The sequence below is a fragment of the Cuculus canorus genome, chromosome 5, assembly GCF_017976375.1.
Source record: "Cuculus canorus isolate bCucCan1 chromosome 5, bCucCan1.pri, whole genome shotgun sequence".
In the NCBI taxonomy this organism is placed as follows: Eukaryota; Metazoa; Chordata; class Aves; order Cuculiformes; family Cuculidae; genus Cuculus; species Cuculus canorus.
The window spans coordinates 53,141,522-53,156,781 of NC_071405.1; the positions used below are offsets into that span (position 1 = coordinate 53,141,522).

The window sequence follows — 15,260 nt, forward strand, 5'->3', positions numbered from 1 at the left end:
GGAGTCTAAGTAAAATGTTAGCCGTACCCTGACTGCAAAAAGTACTGTCACATAAGCTTAACTGTTGTTACACCGTAGAGATTCTGTGGGATGACGGGTATTAGGAAGGCCTTACCCATGGAGGTAGTTGCAGTCAGAGGCTGCAGCAAAGCTGCTGGTAGAGGGTGCAAAGGACATCTGTAGGCCCCACTTATCCTGCTGACCATGGAGGGACTTGTTATGGCATTTCCTTCAGCAGTTGGTCGGATAATCAAATTATAGGTATAGGGTCAGAGATGACTCTATGCAAATATCTCTACAGTTGTTCTCGCCCACAGGGAGTCTTTGCCAAGCAGGTTTTACATTTTTGTCATGACGTTTGTGATGGGATCGCGTTTCTGTGAAGCTGTGTGTTTCTCCCTGCCACAGACATAGGGGATCTGGTTTGCCTCTATGCTGGGAATGATAATATCAATAAACTGAACTGAGGCTTGACCCCAGCCTTACCCTTCCCTCTTTCAGCTGTATCTTTATCTGGCGTCTGAGCTCAGAGATGACCATCAACATGCGGCAACGACTGTCTGACATGAAGCAGAGAGGGAAACAGACAGAAAAGTCTCCTCCACACAAGACGACTGGACTCATAAGGTATGGAGAGTAAGATTAAGAAGAGGTGGCTGGCTTTGCAGGGTTTAAAATGAAAAGTGTGGCACTAGGTTTCAACTGTAAGGTTTCTGCTGTCTTCACTGATAGTGTCTTCCAAAGTTCTCTTCTTCTATTGGGTTTGGCATGGATTTCGTGCCTCCCTTTGGATATAAAAGCCTGACTGTGATCTTCCAGGCAGACTTGCTTATTCTTGCTTCACTGATTGCAACATGTATGCAATATCCCTCATGTCTTAATTTGCTTTAATGATGTGGTCAGAAACTTTAATAAGCAATTTACATAGCAATACTGAGGCTGGTACATAGCATCTCACCAGGGAAGCCTTGCTCCTTTGTAAATAAGGATCTCTGGATCTAGGCTGAATTCAATTTAAAGGCTGTTTTCTGCAGTGTCAGTACTGAAATATAATTGTGAGCTGTAGGAGTTTGCCATGTTGATTGTAATTCTGAAAGAGTCCTTACAGTTACGCTGTTCCTCTGTTAACTATTTTCTGGAGGCTTTGAAAAAGGTCACCTAAAAATAATTATAATATAAATAATAATTTCCATGTGAAAAGTTCTTGGCAGCTAAATCATATTATTATTTTTGCTCTGCAAACAACATATCTAAAAACAAACTACCACAACCTACATGTGGAACAGATCTAAATATGTCTGGTGACCTTTCTTAAAGTGGTGCTTAAACAAGGACCCTGTTTTTAAACGGAACGGAAATGATAGAGGATTATGGATTATTAGTGTTAATGTATTTGATTTCTCTGTGGTTAGCAAGTAGCTGAGAGTAATTTGACTGTAAGCAATGCAGGGGGGTCCTGACCAACCTGATATGGGATCAAAGTAGGTAAAAAAGGTAAACAGATTTTTTGATGCTACGTCCCAAAATTTTCTTCCTTCAAATGACTACAAATTGAGATCTGGATATAAAAGTGCCAAAGCATTGGAGGACTTACCACAGTAGTTGTGTTGAGTATCACAAGGACCTTCCCGCTCCCTTTCGGAGCAAGTAATGTTGAAACAAGTCTGTCTGCTTATTTTCGTTTGGGAAAGTCTTGATCTGCTCATTCTTGAAACGAGTCTTGTCTAATATATGTGTTTGGTAATGATGCTGGGAGAAGTCAGGAAACTTTTTTTCTAGCCAAAATTCTGGAGCTGTCAGCAATGTGCTTTTTATAGCAGACTCCCCATTATTCCAGCAGCTGCAGCCTTAAACTACTGAGGCTCAGTCTGTGACAGATAATCTCAGCCCTCTTCCGCATTTAGTGATACTTGTTTCCATCACAGACGCTTGCTGAAGGGCGGTGTTAGTACCACGCCAAGCCCAGCACTTTATTAAACTTGTTTGGCAACCTCTTTGCAAGCCTGGAGTTGACTTGTTTGGTCAGCTTTGACAGCTTGTTTTCAGTTTTGATCGACCGCTCTGGTCACTGGCAATCAACAAAGACATAACTCCAGAGCATTTTGGATTGGGACTGAATATGGAGGAAGAGCCTATTGGACCAGCGTTACTGAGGTGGGAGAAGGAAATCTAATGGATTTGAATAAGAATTGTTTTCTAGATGCCCTATACCTGTTTTGGTTGTGTTTCCAATGCCTGTCTGTGTAGGAGAGTGGGAAGTTGGGTTGCACCTTGTGGTGTAAAACTGTTGTCTCAAAAGGGCTCACAGGAGTAGAAGAAAGCTCACTGCCTGGTGGTATGTCATTTGTTCGACTAGATTTTCTCTAGAATAATATTGCTAGAATTTGGTGGGGGAATGAATGCATTCTGTTAGCTCTGTAGTATGAGCATATGATAGAATGAATAACCAAAATAATACTGGGGAAACATAATGGAGCTGAGGAGTCAGTGGGGAGCTGAAGATTTCCAATTCAGGACAGTGCTGTGAGGCTAGAAATTATCCCAGGTGAATAACATCTGGAGTGTAAACACATGGAAGTTGCCTTTCTGGGTCAAACCAGTGTTCCATGAAGCCCGATATTTTGCCTGTGTAGTGGCAATGAAAGATGCTGTATAGTGAGACACTGAAGGGCCTGGCTGTGTGAAGCTTTGTGTCCATTTGCCTCATGCCAAATTGTTATATTGGGGACCTTGGGAGGCACATGTCTACTTGTTCCCTTTAGTATTTGGTCATGGACCCATTGTCCGCTGAATTTGTATAAATCCTTTCTGAACTTTGTAATATTGTCTGTCTCTGCAACCTCCTTTGGTGACAGGCTCTAAGAGTTCACTGCTCTCTGTAGAAGGAAGGACTTTTTTTGTCTCTATTAAACCACATTCCTGTACTTTTTTTTGAAAGCTCCCTGCTTCTGAATATTGTGAGTGTTAAACTATTGTTCTGCATCCAACTATCTGTAATCACCATGGTTTTGTAAACCTTTATTATGACCTGTTTCCATCCGGTCTTCTTTCTGAACTGAAGATTTCAAGCCTCTTCTATTCCTCTAAAAACTTCTGGAGAGACTAAAGTTCCTCCTCAGAAGGATTTCTCTGACTCACCTTTATGGGAAGTTACTTGGAACTAATCTGACCTGTATGACCCACATTTCTGTACAGTACCCCCAAGAGCCTTTCAGTTCCGCCTCTGGCTGTGATAACTGCTGATGTGTGCTTTTCTCTCATCTGCTGAACATGAGGAGCTTTGACTCTTTTAGATGAGAGATTTTGTATTCAGCTGATATTTCTGATACGTTTTGGTTTTAAGCCATTTATATTTTCAGAGAAGAAATCTTGTAAAGGCATTTTAATAGGGTTTTGATTTTGATCCAAGTATGCATTTATTGTTTAGAAAAGCTTGTCTAATTTTTTGGAAGGGAAGTTTTAATTTGATTTTACTGTGGAATGTTTGCAGGACTTATAGTCATGTTTTAGCTGAGCATATTAATTTTAAAAGTCACTTTTTTTTCTAAAGCTTGAGTATAAATAGCAGGAGAAAGAAATGTTATCTGAATTAAATTGCCTAAAACATACATGTGTGCTGAAGGAGTACTGTGTGCTGTCGGATACATTTGGAAAGAAGAGCTCCTTATCAAATTCTCAGTGAAGCTTTGGTCCAGTCCAGGAAAGCTGTGTGGGTCAGGCTTTTTAAGCCAGATCAGAATGGTGCCTAAGTCTGTGCTTAGCTACTTCAATTATAACGCCAGGGAAACTCTGAAGTCAGCAGCACTGTGATCTTTCTGTGAGGAAAAGCAGGGTAACTTTCTTTTTAAAACCCTTTGTCATTTGAGCAGAGCTGGGAGTGGGGAGGGCAATCTGCTAGTGATCTCTGCAGCACAGGATGTTACAGTATCATAAATATGCCCCCGAAGCTGAGGTATTAAGTAGCAGAAGATCAAAGTGGGAAAGCTGACATCATACCTCTTTAAATGGGTAGTTGCCATTCTTGTCTGTTTTGCTTTAAGAAAAGAGAAGGATTGAATTCAGGGTGTGCAAAAGAATACAGAGTACCTAATATGACATGTCTTAATGCTAGAACTCCATAAAGACATGGGGTACTTTTAAGTCTGTATACGTGTCCTGAAGATCTTCTATCTGGAGGACCTTTGCTGCCATAGAACCCCGTGCTGGCAGACCCTTCAGAAACTAGGAGCTGAATTGCAACTGACTCTGCCCATCTGTACAGAACAAGACACAGGCATGGTACTAGAATGGGATAGTTCCTCAGGAAAAAGACAAGAGCAAGGATGGTTAAAATCCTTACTCTAAGTGAGTCGCCTGTATTGTGAGAATTGGACAAGTTTGTACATGCTGTTCCGGCATAGCTTCTCTGAAACATTCCTTCTGGTATAAGGATACTTTGTTGGGGTTTGGCTGAGCCTACTCTCAGCAGGAATTCGGCAAAACACAGAAGTCTTATTCCTTCACTTTCAAAATACTCTTATGTGGTGCTTCTTTGGAAGCAGCTCCCATGTGTGAAACCTCACCTCACGTTACCCCATCTTCCATCTGAGCATGAACAAGAACTGAGGAAGAGTATTGAGGAGACATGTGCCACAGAGAGGCTTAGAAGAAAGTCCAAAGAACAAAGAGGAAGATAGGGAAAGAAAGGAGAAAGTTGTGAAGTCTAAACTGAGGGATTGACAGTTAAAACGCTCAAGACCTTGTGAACCTAGGTTTCATTTTCAGGAGTATCTTAGTTTCTAGTCAGTGGACCTAAGATCCTTTTGAAAACCCCAGTATCTCCATTCAAGTCACAGGACTGATTTTGGAAAGCATATTTGATGTGTAAAGGAGGATGTGGAAGAGAGGCATGAATTTTTGCTGGAATAACCTTACATTTGCATTGGACACATGTGACTTCATAATTTGTTTGGCACTTCCTGTGAGGTATTAAAAAATGCACATCTAACTTGCAAAATACATTTTGCATTCTCTTAGTCAGCTCCTTTGAGGATATTGGAACATACTTTTTGCCCCCCTTGCTATTTTTGTCAGTCACCATCTGATGGACAGAGGCCATCTTTCTGTTTGTAATGTAAACCACATTGACAGCAATCCTCCCTTCTCCATTTACACCAAGGACAGTACATGCGGAAGGGAGTTTATCAAACATATAACCTTCCTTTGGCATATCACCTCATCATAGTGAGATATTCAACCAGTTCGATGTTTAAACGCCTAATAATCCAACCCTTCTTCCTCAGTAAGTCTCTCAAACAACCCCAAGGGATACAAACAGAATGATACTAACAAAGTTACTGACACGAAGTTAACATTGCCTGTCAGGTATAAATGTAATATACCTCATAGGATGAAACATGGCATAACCTCAAATGTATGGTGTTGCTTGAACTGTATTGGGATTTCTCTGCTTAGACACAAGAGCCTGAAAGTATTAAAATGGACACACAAGGAGGTGGTAGAAAAGACTAAGTGACTGACAAACTCAAATGTCAAAGGTAGATGAAGACAGCTGACAGGAAACTGTTTCACTGGAGGACTCTGGAGACTACAGTCAGTTAAACTCTGCTTTTTGCCAGAACACCTCAAAGTTCATTTGAAAGCATTGGGTATTTATTGCTCAGTCACTACTAGTAAAATCAAAATTTAATGCTGCCACTAAATAGGGAGAGAAAAGATTAAAATACCTTAACTACTTTTTCAGTGCTGCCTGCTATCTGCCAGCTGCAGGAGAAGTTGGTCCCTTGCCAGGCTGCTTTGTATTTGATGGATGAGCTATTTTTATTTCATGAATGATGCTTGGCACTCAACACCTACCAGTGATATCCTATAAATGTCACTAATGATGAGTTTGGCACTTTAGCTTAAGTGGGCACTACTCAACTTTATTTGTTAGGGATTCTTTATTTGTTCAATTATTGTCCAAGGTGTATTAGTTCATTTGGTTCTATTGACTGAAGGGGTGAGCAGAGGAAAGGGAAGAGGAGAAGAAAAGGGGAAGGTAGAGATTGGTATTGGTAAGTTTCTCTGATTGGTGTTGGAGAATTTTATGCTGGGAGTGCCTCTGAGGTCTGTGTTGGAACAGTTGTCTGATCTACTTCGATTAAAGATCTGCCCAAAATATGTTTTACATTATTCCTTGTGACTGAAGGCTAAAAAAGGCAGCATGGTGCTCTTTATGGTGTGTGGGCTGTGCCTTCAGGTTCTGTGTGTGTGATCCTTGATATGAATCTGCCTCTTATGTTATAATTTGCCATGTACCTGATTGACAGCAATCAGGGAGTATCTGTATGGCATTTTTGATGTGTAGAACAGTTCTAGAGAGAAAATGTTTAAGGGTGGGAAGGACATTTGCCTTTCAAATATGCTCTACCATCTTGACCTTATGAATTGTTGGGGTCTGAAATGGAAGACCAAATTTAATTCCACTTGACTTTCTGAGACTCATTTACTTCTGTTCTGATTTCTGTTATCCTTCCACACATATGAGACGAATGCTGTGGCAGACTGTACACAACTTTGTGCAGGTTTTAACTTGCCGTGTCTCTCAGAGATGGGTTTTGCTAGAGCGAGGGCTGTTTGAGAGAGTTGAGGGAGGTTGCTCATTGTGGGTGGAGATAAGGTGGAGAACTACCTGGGGTGTGGGTAGAAATGGTGGGAAATTCTTGATTCAGACCATAATATTCCTTCCAATTCCTGCCTCCCAGGCATGAGTCCATCTCTGCTCTGTCCTCTGTGCCTGCGCTCTCATCAGACAGCGACAAGGATGGTGAAGATGAAGGGAATGATGAAGATGAGTTACGTGGGCTGCAGTCTTTCCGTATTCAGTCCAGCTGCAACACTGAGAAAGACTCAGGTATAAATGGGAGAGAGGCATGGGCAGAGATAGAAAAAACCAGCATGAACGTGAAGTGATAAGAAGATGAGGGATACTGGATGAGGGATAACAAGACATGGGCAGAAAGAGAAAGACCAAGACAGAATCAGATGAATTGACACCAGTGGGTAATGGGCAGTTGTCTGTTCCTGCATTTCTAGGGGGCTACATTTCGGAGCTCTCTGATGAGAAATTTGGTTGTTAGATTGCCAAGTTTCTTGCTAGTTCCAACTGTCCAAACAAATTTTGAATTAGTGTCCTGGGTTTGGGTCTATAAGCTGTCAGAAGTCCATGGAAGCCAAAAGAGATCTCGCAGAGGATTCTGGAGATGTCTGATAAAACTTACAGTAAAGATTGCACCTACTAATTTGAAGTATTTTTACCACAGATGCTACAGTGTATAGGAGCAGGTTTTTTTCCCAAGCCTTTGGTGGACCACTGCATTATGACAAGTGTTTTGCAGTGGGTCTGCTGAGTCAGTGGAAATCTTATATGAAACAGTATGTCCCCATTAAAATTTTGATATGGCAATTGGATAGCCTATGGGAAAGCATGTGTTGGCAGTGGTCTGCTAGTTCCAAAGGTGTAAGAATGCTGCCTTTGAGGAAAAATGAGGTAAGGGATCTTTTAATAAGCTACACTACTGGCCAAGGATGTCAACTAGGTATATATCTTTTTCCCCTTCCAGATCCAGACCTTACGCTCTCAAGAAGCCTTTCCCATTGGGAAATGAGGAGGGTGAGTTGCTAAACATTCAAATTGCATATCTTGTCACAGGGAAACTGGAAAAGACATTGCCACAGAGACTGAAAACTTCATTGGCACTGGTGGGAAAGGTGCAGCTGTGGTGGGAAACAATTGAGAAGTCTTTCTGTGAAGAACGACTTGGGGTGGTAAAATAGAATGTAGTTTAAGAGACAGTTTCATTTGGGATTTTTACATTGGTATGTTTCCGTCAGATGTTATGATTCATTTTTGGCCTGAATCTCAGGTGATCCTGCAGCTCATCATATAGTTGGATCCAAGTGAGGCATTTAAATGTTCAGTTATGCAAGAAGCTGCAACAGAAGTATCATCTTTACTTGTTGCTTTATGATTAAGGGAGGAGTTTTAAGCAGTCTCACAGACGGCTTTGGGTCTTTTATGGAGATGCTCATAATTGTGTTTTTCTGTGGGTCTTGTGTTTTCTCTACTGTTTTTTCCATCAGCAGAACTCAGTCCCTAAGACTGTCTTTTCTCGATTTCCTTCAGGCCAAAGAGATTGCAGCAATCCAGCGTTCAGAAGCACCAATGAGCAAGATGCCCAGGCAACGTGGGCGCTGGTCCCAGCCAACCAGCAACATAGACATGACTGTGAAATCCATGCTTGACTTGCGTCAGTTGGAGTCTTTCTCTGTTTCCCGTTCTCCAAGTCGAGACTCACTGTCTCAGAACAGCAATGGGGATGACAGAGAAGAGCAGGCAGATCTTCCTGTGCACATCAATAAAGTAAGTGCAGTACTACTCTGAGGAGGTTAATCTGCTCCGAGGGCATCTGTCCTGCTTATGTTTGTTATTACATACATTTAATGTAGATAATACATTAAATTACATGTATTACCTACATTTAATGTATCTACATAATGTAGATACATTAAATGTAGGTAATACATGTAATTACCTACATTAAATGTAGGTAATAATGTTTAAACATTTATTTTTTGTCTCTAGTTCTGGGTATTCCTAGCTCAAGACAGATGAGGAACTACTGGAGAGAGTCCAGTGGAGGTAATTAGGGGACTGGAGAATTTCGTTTTTGAGGAGAAGCTGGGAGACCTGAGTCTGTTTAGCCTGGAGAAGAGAAGAAGAGAAGACAGAGAGGATCCTATCAATGCTTATAAATATCTAAAGGATGAGTGTCAGGAGGATGGGGCCACACTCCTCTAGGTGATACCCTGTGACAGGACAAGGGAGAACGGCCACAAACTGGAGCATGGGAAGTTCCACCTGAACATGAGGAAAAACTTCTTTACTGTGAGGGTGATGGAGCACTGGAACAGCTGCCCAGAAAGAATGTGGAGTCTCCTTCTCTGGAGATATTCAAAACCTGTCTGGATGCGTTCCTGCACAACTTGATCTAGGTGAACCTGCTGTAGCAGAGGGGGTGGACTAGATGATCCCCTGAGGTCCCTTCCAACCACTGCCATTCTGGGACTCCGTGATTACTGCCTGATGCCATTCATTATGTCTTTAGAGGTGGCTCTAAGTGCCTTCTGAGAAACCTATTTAGATAGCTCTTTTGTCGTTAGTACTCCTGCAACATGTTGACTCTGCCATCTTATAGCAGACCCCATATGGGACCAGCGTGACTTTCCAGTGACAGGAAAGACCTCATGCTTTCTTTTAGCTCTGATAATTTATGGCAAAAGCAAGCCAAGAATCTGAGCTTGGGATTACAGATGTGTACTTGATTACCTGTTAGCTCACTGTGTTGTGGTGCAGTGTCTTGACTCCAGTAGCCACTGAGATATGGCTCGTATGACACCGTTAGTTGTAGGCTGTGCTAGATTATTAAGTTCTCTTTAATCTTTGCATCAATGGGTCACAGCAAGTAATGTGTGCTAGTACCTCAGAAAGCTAATGCCCATTCCAGTAGAGTCTGTCCTGGTGCCTAACTTCATTTCAGTTTTTCTTTCCTTTGTAACTGTGTGACTAAGAAAAGGACTGGACTCACTGTGTGCAGTGAGTTGATGTTTTTCAGATGTGGCCCACAGACTTCTCTGAGTTATGTCTGATCAGTCAATAAATGGTAATGGAAGAACCTGCTGCCACGTGGCTGATACTCCTGATGTGTGGTCAGAGAGGGATGGGGGAGTGCAGTACATTACCAGAGAATTTTAGGAATTGCAAACAGGAAACAAAATCGGAAAGTACAGTAGTAGTCCGTCAAGTTGAGTAAGTAAGGAACAGGAAAGATATAGGGTCTCTGCTGTAATGCACACTTTCTAGCTCTGCATAACACTTGCTGACTTAAAGCACTGTAATAATCTAGCTTTCTCTCTTTTTAAACCAGGTTGCCAACTCAATACCTCCCCAAGATAACCAGTCTTGTGTGAGACCCCAAGTGATTCAGCTTGTGTCTTGTGAAGAGGGGATTTTCTCTCAGGAACTGGAACCATCTGAGAGTGAGGAGTGTGTAATCTACCCTGAGCAAGATGAAATCCATCCCACAGACCCTAGCAGGTTAAAAATAAGCTCTCTGCTGTGCATAGCTGAGACATTTCTGTTTTATTTTGCTTGCAGCTTGTGTGGTCATTTGGATGAGTTGACTTACTGTTTGGTTGCTGACAGGCATGTTTAGTTGAGAGTTTTATGCCAGCCTGATGCTAAAGGAATCTGAAACTAAGGGAGCACCATTAAAATACTCTTTCCTCTGAGGAAACTGCACATTAGCAACCTCCTTCAATTTTTTTTCTTGAATAAGCAACTTGAGAGCAGCCTTTTTGCTTTCTTCCTTACCTGGGTTGAAATAAGCAAGAGAAAACTTGGAAGCTGGAAAACCACCCAACAGTGATGTGTACATGAAAGTGAAATACCTGCCCAGGAGAAATGATAGGACACAATTATTTACGACAATTTTGAACTTAGAAGTTTGCAAGGGCAAGAATTTAATGAAAGTAGTATGTGGTGACTGTTTTATGGAAATAGAATGGCCTGCATGAGGTAGATGGAATTGAAAAGAACACTGAGAGAATGGAGACCTTTTTTCTTCCTCTGCTATTTCTGCTATTGCTGGTTCAGTTTTACCTCACTTAATTTTCTGTTTCATTCCGTGCTCCATTATTTTCCTTCCCTGAATTTTATTCTTCCCTCTCCCTCTTTACCTAATGCTGATAGCTGTTTGATTTCCTGTCTCCTCCTGCTCTGTTATGAAGAGTGGGCTGACAGCTTTAGACAGGCTTTTATGCAAGAGTGCATGCCAAGATTTTGCAGTTGAAGCTGCTAGATTTCCCCCCAGTTTCTCTTTATTTATATTTCTAGTTTTATTATGATAACATCTGGACAGAGCAGACCCCATCATGTGCTGCTCTATCATGTAAAGAAAGGGAGGCACTCTGGTGATGTTGGATACAGACTGTATCTCAAAGTATATAGAGTTTGAAAGCTGCCAGGGGTAATTGCTATTCAGTTCTGTTGAGTGACTTCTGCATCATAGAAGGCTCAAATCTATGGCAAACTGGAATTTCTGTCATACAGGCATAGCCCTGGGTTTAATCCCTTCTTCACTACATAAACCTCTGCATTTGTTCCTCATGTGTGCTGGAAATCAAGCCTGGGTGGTGCTGTGCTGGTCCCTGGTAACCGTGGGCCACTGACAACGCCCAGAAAGTCAGACAGTCCCCTTGAGTCTTCACTGTCCAAGCTTAATGAAATGCAAAAATGTACTGTGTAATGATGAGAGAAACCAACTTCTTTTTCTCTTTTAAACCTTACTTTTATAATCAAAGGTGTTACTAACACAGGTAAGGCCTTATTAGAGTTAGAATGCGCTTCTATATGTATAATCTTTTACAATATCTTTTTAGTGCTGTATCTTTCCCGTCTCTCTTGTAGTGATTTCCAGGTAAAAGCATTGCCCCATGGGAAGCTAAGTAGAGCTTATCACAATAATGGATGCCCAGACAAACACAGTCCTGACAGTGCCTGCTCTGTAGACTACAGCAGCAGTCGTCTGTCCAGCCCAGACCATCCGAATGAAGGTAAGATACAGAGATGTTATAAATGTATTTGTATGTGATGTGGAACACGGCAGAAACTTGTTGGAGTGGTTCTGTGCCATATTTATCAGTTGCCCTCCTGATCTCTAGTACCTGGTCCTCTTGTATGATTGATGAGCTGAACTGATGTCACACTCCTATTAGCCTTGATAGTATTACTGTAAAGATTCAGGTGCATTTGAACAGGTATTTCAGCAAAGCCACTGCAGAAGCAGGAGTTGGTTGAATTGCTCTTTTCCTGTGCACCTTTGGCTTTCTTTTACCTTGCTAGGTGAGCAGGCAGGTCTAGTCTGATTATCCCATGGGCTATGCTGTTTGTGGGATATGGTAGACTTATGCTTACCAACTTTTACTTCAATATTCTAGGTTTGATTTACTATCTTTGCTGAATATTTTATTTTAACCTGGCTAATGTTACTGTGATTATGCTGTTACAGCATTGGGTTTTTTTGCCTTTTCCAGATTCTGAAAGCACTGAGCCCCTAAGTGTGGATGGCATCTCAGACCTGGAGGGAGAGGAAGGAGAGGAGGATGTGGGTACTAGCATGCCAGACAGAGAAATTCCCCAGACACTTGATCAGGAAAAGTTCCTCAAGCAGCATTTTGGAACCCTGGGCAGCACGGATGGAAAAGGTACAGCTCTCTGCTTGGTGGGGGGCCTTTCTGAGGTTGCTTTAGCTTTGTCCCCTGTATATATCGAATCAGGCTAAAAGTTCTGCTTGGCTTTCGTGGGGGTGTGCGCACAAGGGAGGAAAAAAGGGGAACCAATGTAGGGAGGCCTAAAGAAGAGCGACATCTGTTAACTTTGTCAGTCAGTGTGTAAATTTGTGTGGATGACATTGAGGCCCTGTGTCATTTTGAGTTAAGTATCATCTCTGGAATCCTGGAGAGCTGTACTCTTGTTCCCGGACTAGTTTTTCCTGTTGTATATGAAGTTATTGAATGTGTTCCCCTGTCTCACAGGTGACATGTAGTGGCCTCTAGTGGTATAGTGAGGCATAGCGAATGTCACAAAAGAAAAGCCTGAAATGCTGGGTGGAGGGAGAGAATAAGAGGAGACGTCAGAGTGGCAGAGGAGCTGGTTCGTCTTTATTAACCAAGTCCAGAATAAATCATACCTTTTGGAATTGATAACGGTTGCAGGCAAAAATATCTATGCAACTTGTCTGTTTTTCTTTTCTTTTTTTTCTTTTCTTTTCTTTTTTTTTTGGTCTCCTTTGATTGTTTTGCTTTCTGCTTCATGCCAGTGCCTCACAGTCCTACAGGCATGATAGTACACAAAGGGAAGCAAAGAAGGAGGCGGCGTACCCTTAAGGAGACTAGCAGGTTAAGGCAGAATAAGCTATGTAAAACAGAAAGGGCAAAGGCAATGAAATAATTTCATTGTCTGTGGTTTTAGCTCAAAAAAAATTCCCCTTGGAGGGGGGGGGAAACACTTGGTAGTCTCTGTGATTAAAAAAAATGCACGTGTCAGAATGTTTGTTCTGTAACTAAACTGCTCCCTTTCTCTCTCCCCTTTAACCAAAATTTTTAGGTGGCTCATGTAGGAATCTAGAAAGAACTGAAAACCTCAGCATTTCCTCTCGCTTTCTTTCCCAGTCCCCGGCTCTCAGGTATGGCTCTGCTTGTTTTGCATGTTTCTGTCTGTCTATTTTTACTAGTGCAAGTAGGTCTTGTTCTAGGCCTGGGATCAAAATAGTTGAGCAAACTTCTGGTCTTGGTGTGCCTAGACATAGCAAAGTGTTACCACCTGGCAGGCTGGTTGCAGACCCTTGTGATTTGGACAGGCCATGTTATGTCCCTTTAGCTGCAACACAGTTTTGTTCTTTTTCCTCTTTCAACAATGTGCTTAATTATCTCACGATTAAATGCCTTGATTGATTAAGTTGGAGGAATTGTTAATCAACCAATTTACTCTTTATTGTTTATGCTCTGTTTATTCTTTTGCATTTCATTCAGCTTGGACAATGAAAGTAGGCTTGTCAACTTTTCCTTTATTTTACAGCCCTTTCTTACTCAGCTGTGTTTCTTGGTCCCATGCCTTCACAGGGTGTTCTGGTGTCTCATACAAAGCCCCCTGGGGATTTTATTCTTAAAAAAACCCCTCAACCCTAAAGCACTTCCAACAGGCCTCTCCAAGCTTGTTTAAAAATAAGTCCCTACAAAAAAATCCCAACGAAACAAAGAAACAAAAAAAAAAAAGAAAAAAGAAAAAAGTTGGAGTAAATACTTTTCTTGATTTGCGTTTTGTCATTGCTGTATTCAGCTGCTGTTGCTGGAATGCCTCAATCTGTCTCACATTGGGTCTGTAAGAAGGAAGAAAGTCAGTGCTTAGCTATTGTCTAAGCTTCTGGAGAGTAGTAATGGTGAGTGAAGGAAATCACTGGTGCTCTAGAGATGTAATAAGAGAGGTACTTTTAGGTTATGAAAAACACCAGGCTTTTAATCTGTTCAGCTGTTCAAACATGCCAGGTTGAAAGTTGCCTCCTTTCCGAAGTAAGCTTGTCTGAAGTGGGGAGGAAGAGGAAATTGGAGATACTGACCAGCTTTCCTAGTAATTATGCTTTCATAATTTCATACTTTTAGGAAAGTATAATTACATTATTTTACAGTATCTTAGAATTGAAAAGATTTCATTGTTAGCGAGGTGAGCTGAGAGAAAAGACCTGACCTGACTTTTCCCAATCTTCCCTCTGCCTGGAATTTTTCCTTCTCTTTTGCCTTCACCTTTTATAGTGTTCCCCAGCGACACAATGGTGTTTGTGATCGCACAGCCCAAGGTCAAATGCTTGAAGACCAGTGCTTCCAGGGATGAGTAGAATGAAGCAGTAACAGCGTAGGGCACTTTTTACTTAGAGTCCTTCTTTATCTTGATTTTTTTTTTTTTCTTTTTTTTAATCCTAGAGAAACTGGCATAATGCATGTGCCTGTTTGTCCAGGGCAACATGCTTACTTATTTTAATTGAGATTTCTTTATCATCTCTAGACGATTATCACTCTCGTCGTCAAATCTGATACTGGATTCAAAGACCATCGAGCCCCCAACCCAGACCATTCGAGTAACACAAGACTTGCTGAAAACTGGCAGCAGCCATCCTGGTGATGCACTGGAGAACAGCCATCTCCTGGACAGTGTAAATTCAAATTGTGCTGTTTATGTCCAGAAGAAAAATAGATCAACTTTGGAGGCCAGCAGAGTTGATATGGCTCCTGGACGGGTTATTGTGTCCTTTCCAGAAGGCCCTGTGAATGGAGTGATGAGAAAGGCACAGTCAGCTCACGACCTTGTTCATGAGGGTAAGGACACAGGCTGGAATGACGCTATAAACCTGAGAATGAAATGGGGATATTTGAGCTTGTGTAGAGATTTAAATTAAGCTTATGTCTTTCTGCATTCTGAGCTACAGGCTTTGCGTGTCTTCTAACTCTTAGCCTGTCAAGGGAAAGTATTTTTAATTTGTAATGCAGATGCTTGTCTCCTAATTATCAGTCTCTGTCTCCTAATTATCATTAGTCTGCCTGGCAGCTGTGGGAGGAGCAATGCCAAGGGTAAAAAGAACTATTTGCAAAGAAATTCTCTCTTGCTG

At 41.7% G+C, this 15,260-nt stretch overlaps 1 protein-coding gene across 8 annotated transcripts in view; it reads left to right on the top strand.

The window, feature by feature from the left end:
• The window catches only part of MAPKBP1 (mitogen-activated protein kinase binding protein 1), a 102,627-nt gene that overhangs the window by 76,689 nt on the left and 10,678 nt on the right, over positions 1–15,260 (top strand). For 7 of the 8 annotated variants that reach the window (XM_054067482.1, XM_054067481.1, XM_054067484.1 and 4 more), the window contains 9 exons: positions 502–627; positions 6,747–6,895; positions 7,605–7,654; positions 8,168–8,404; positions 9,969–10,138; positions 11,510–11,655; positions 12,136–12,306; positions 13,208–13,286; positions 14,660–14,970. In XM_054067482.1, the coding sequence (XP_053923457.1) occupies positions 502–627; positions 6,747–6,895; positions 7,605–7,654; positions 8,168–8,404; positions 9,969–10,138; positions 11,510–11,655; positions 12,136–12,306; positions 13,208–13,286; positions 14,660–14,970 (1,439 nt within the window). The remainder of the gene's footprint in view (positions 1–501; positions 628–6,746; positions 6,896–7,604; positions 7,655–8,167; positions 8,405–9,968; positions 10,139–11,509; positions 11,656–12,135; positions 12,307–13,207; positions 13,287–14,659; positions 14,971–15,260) is intronic. The other variant, XM_054067487.1, reaches the window with a different exon arrangement.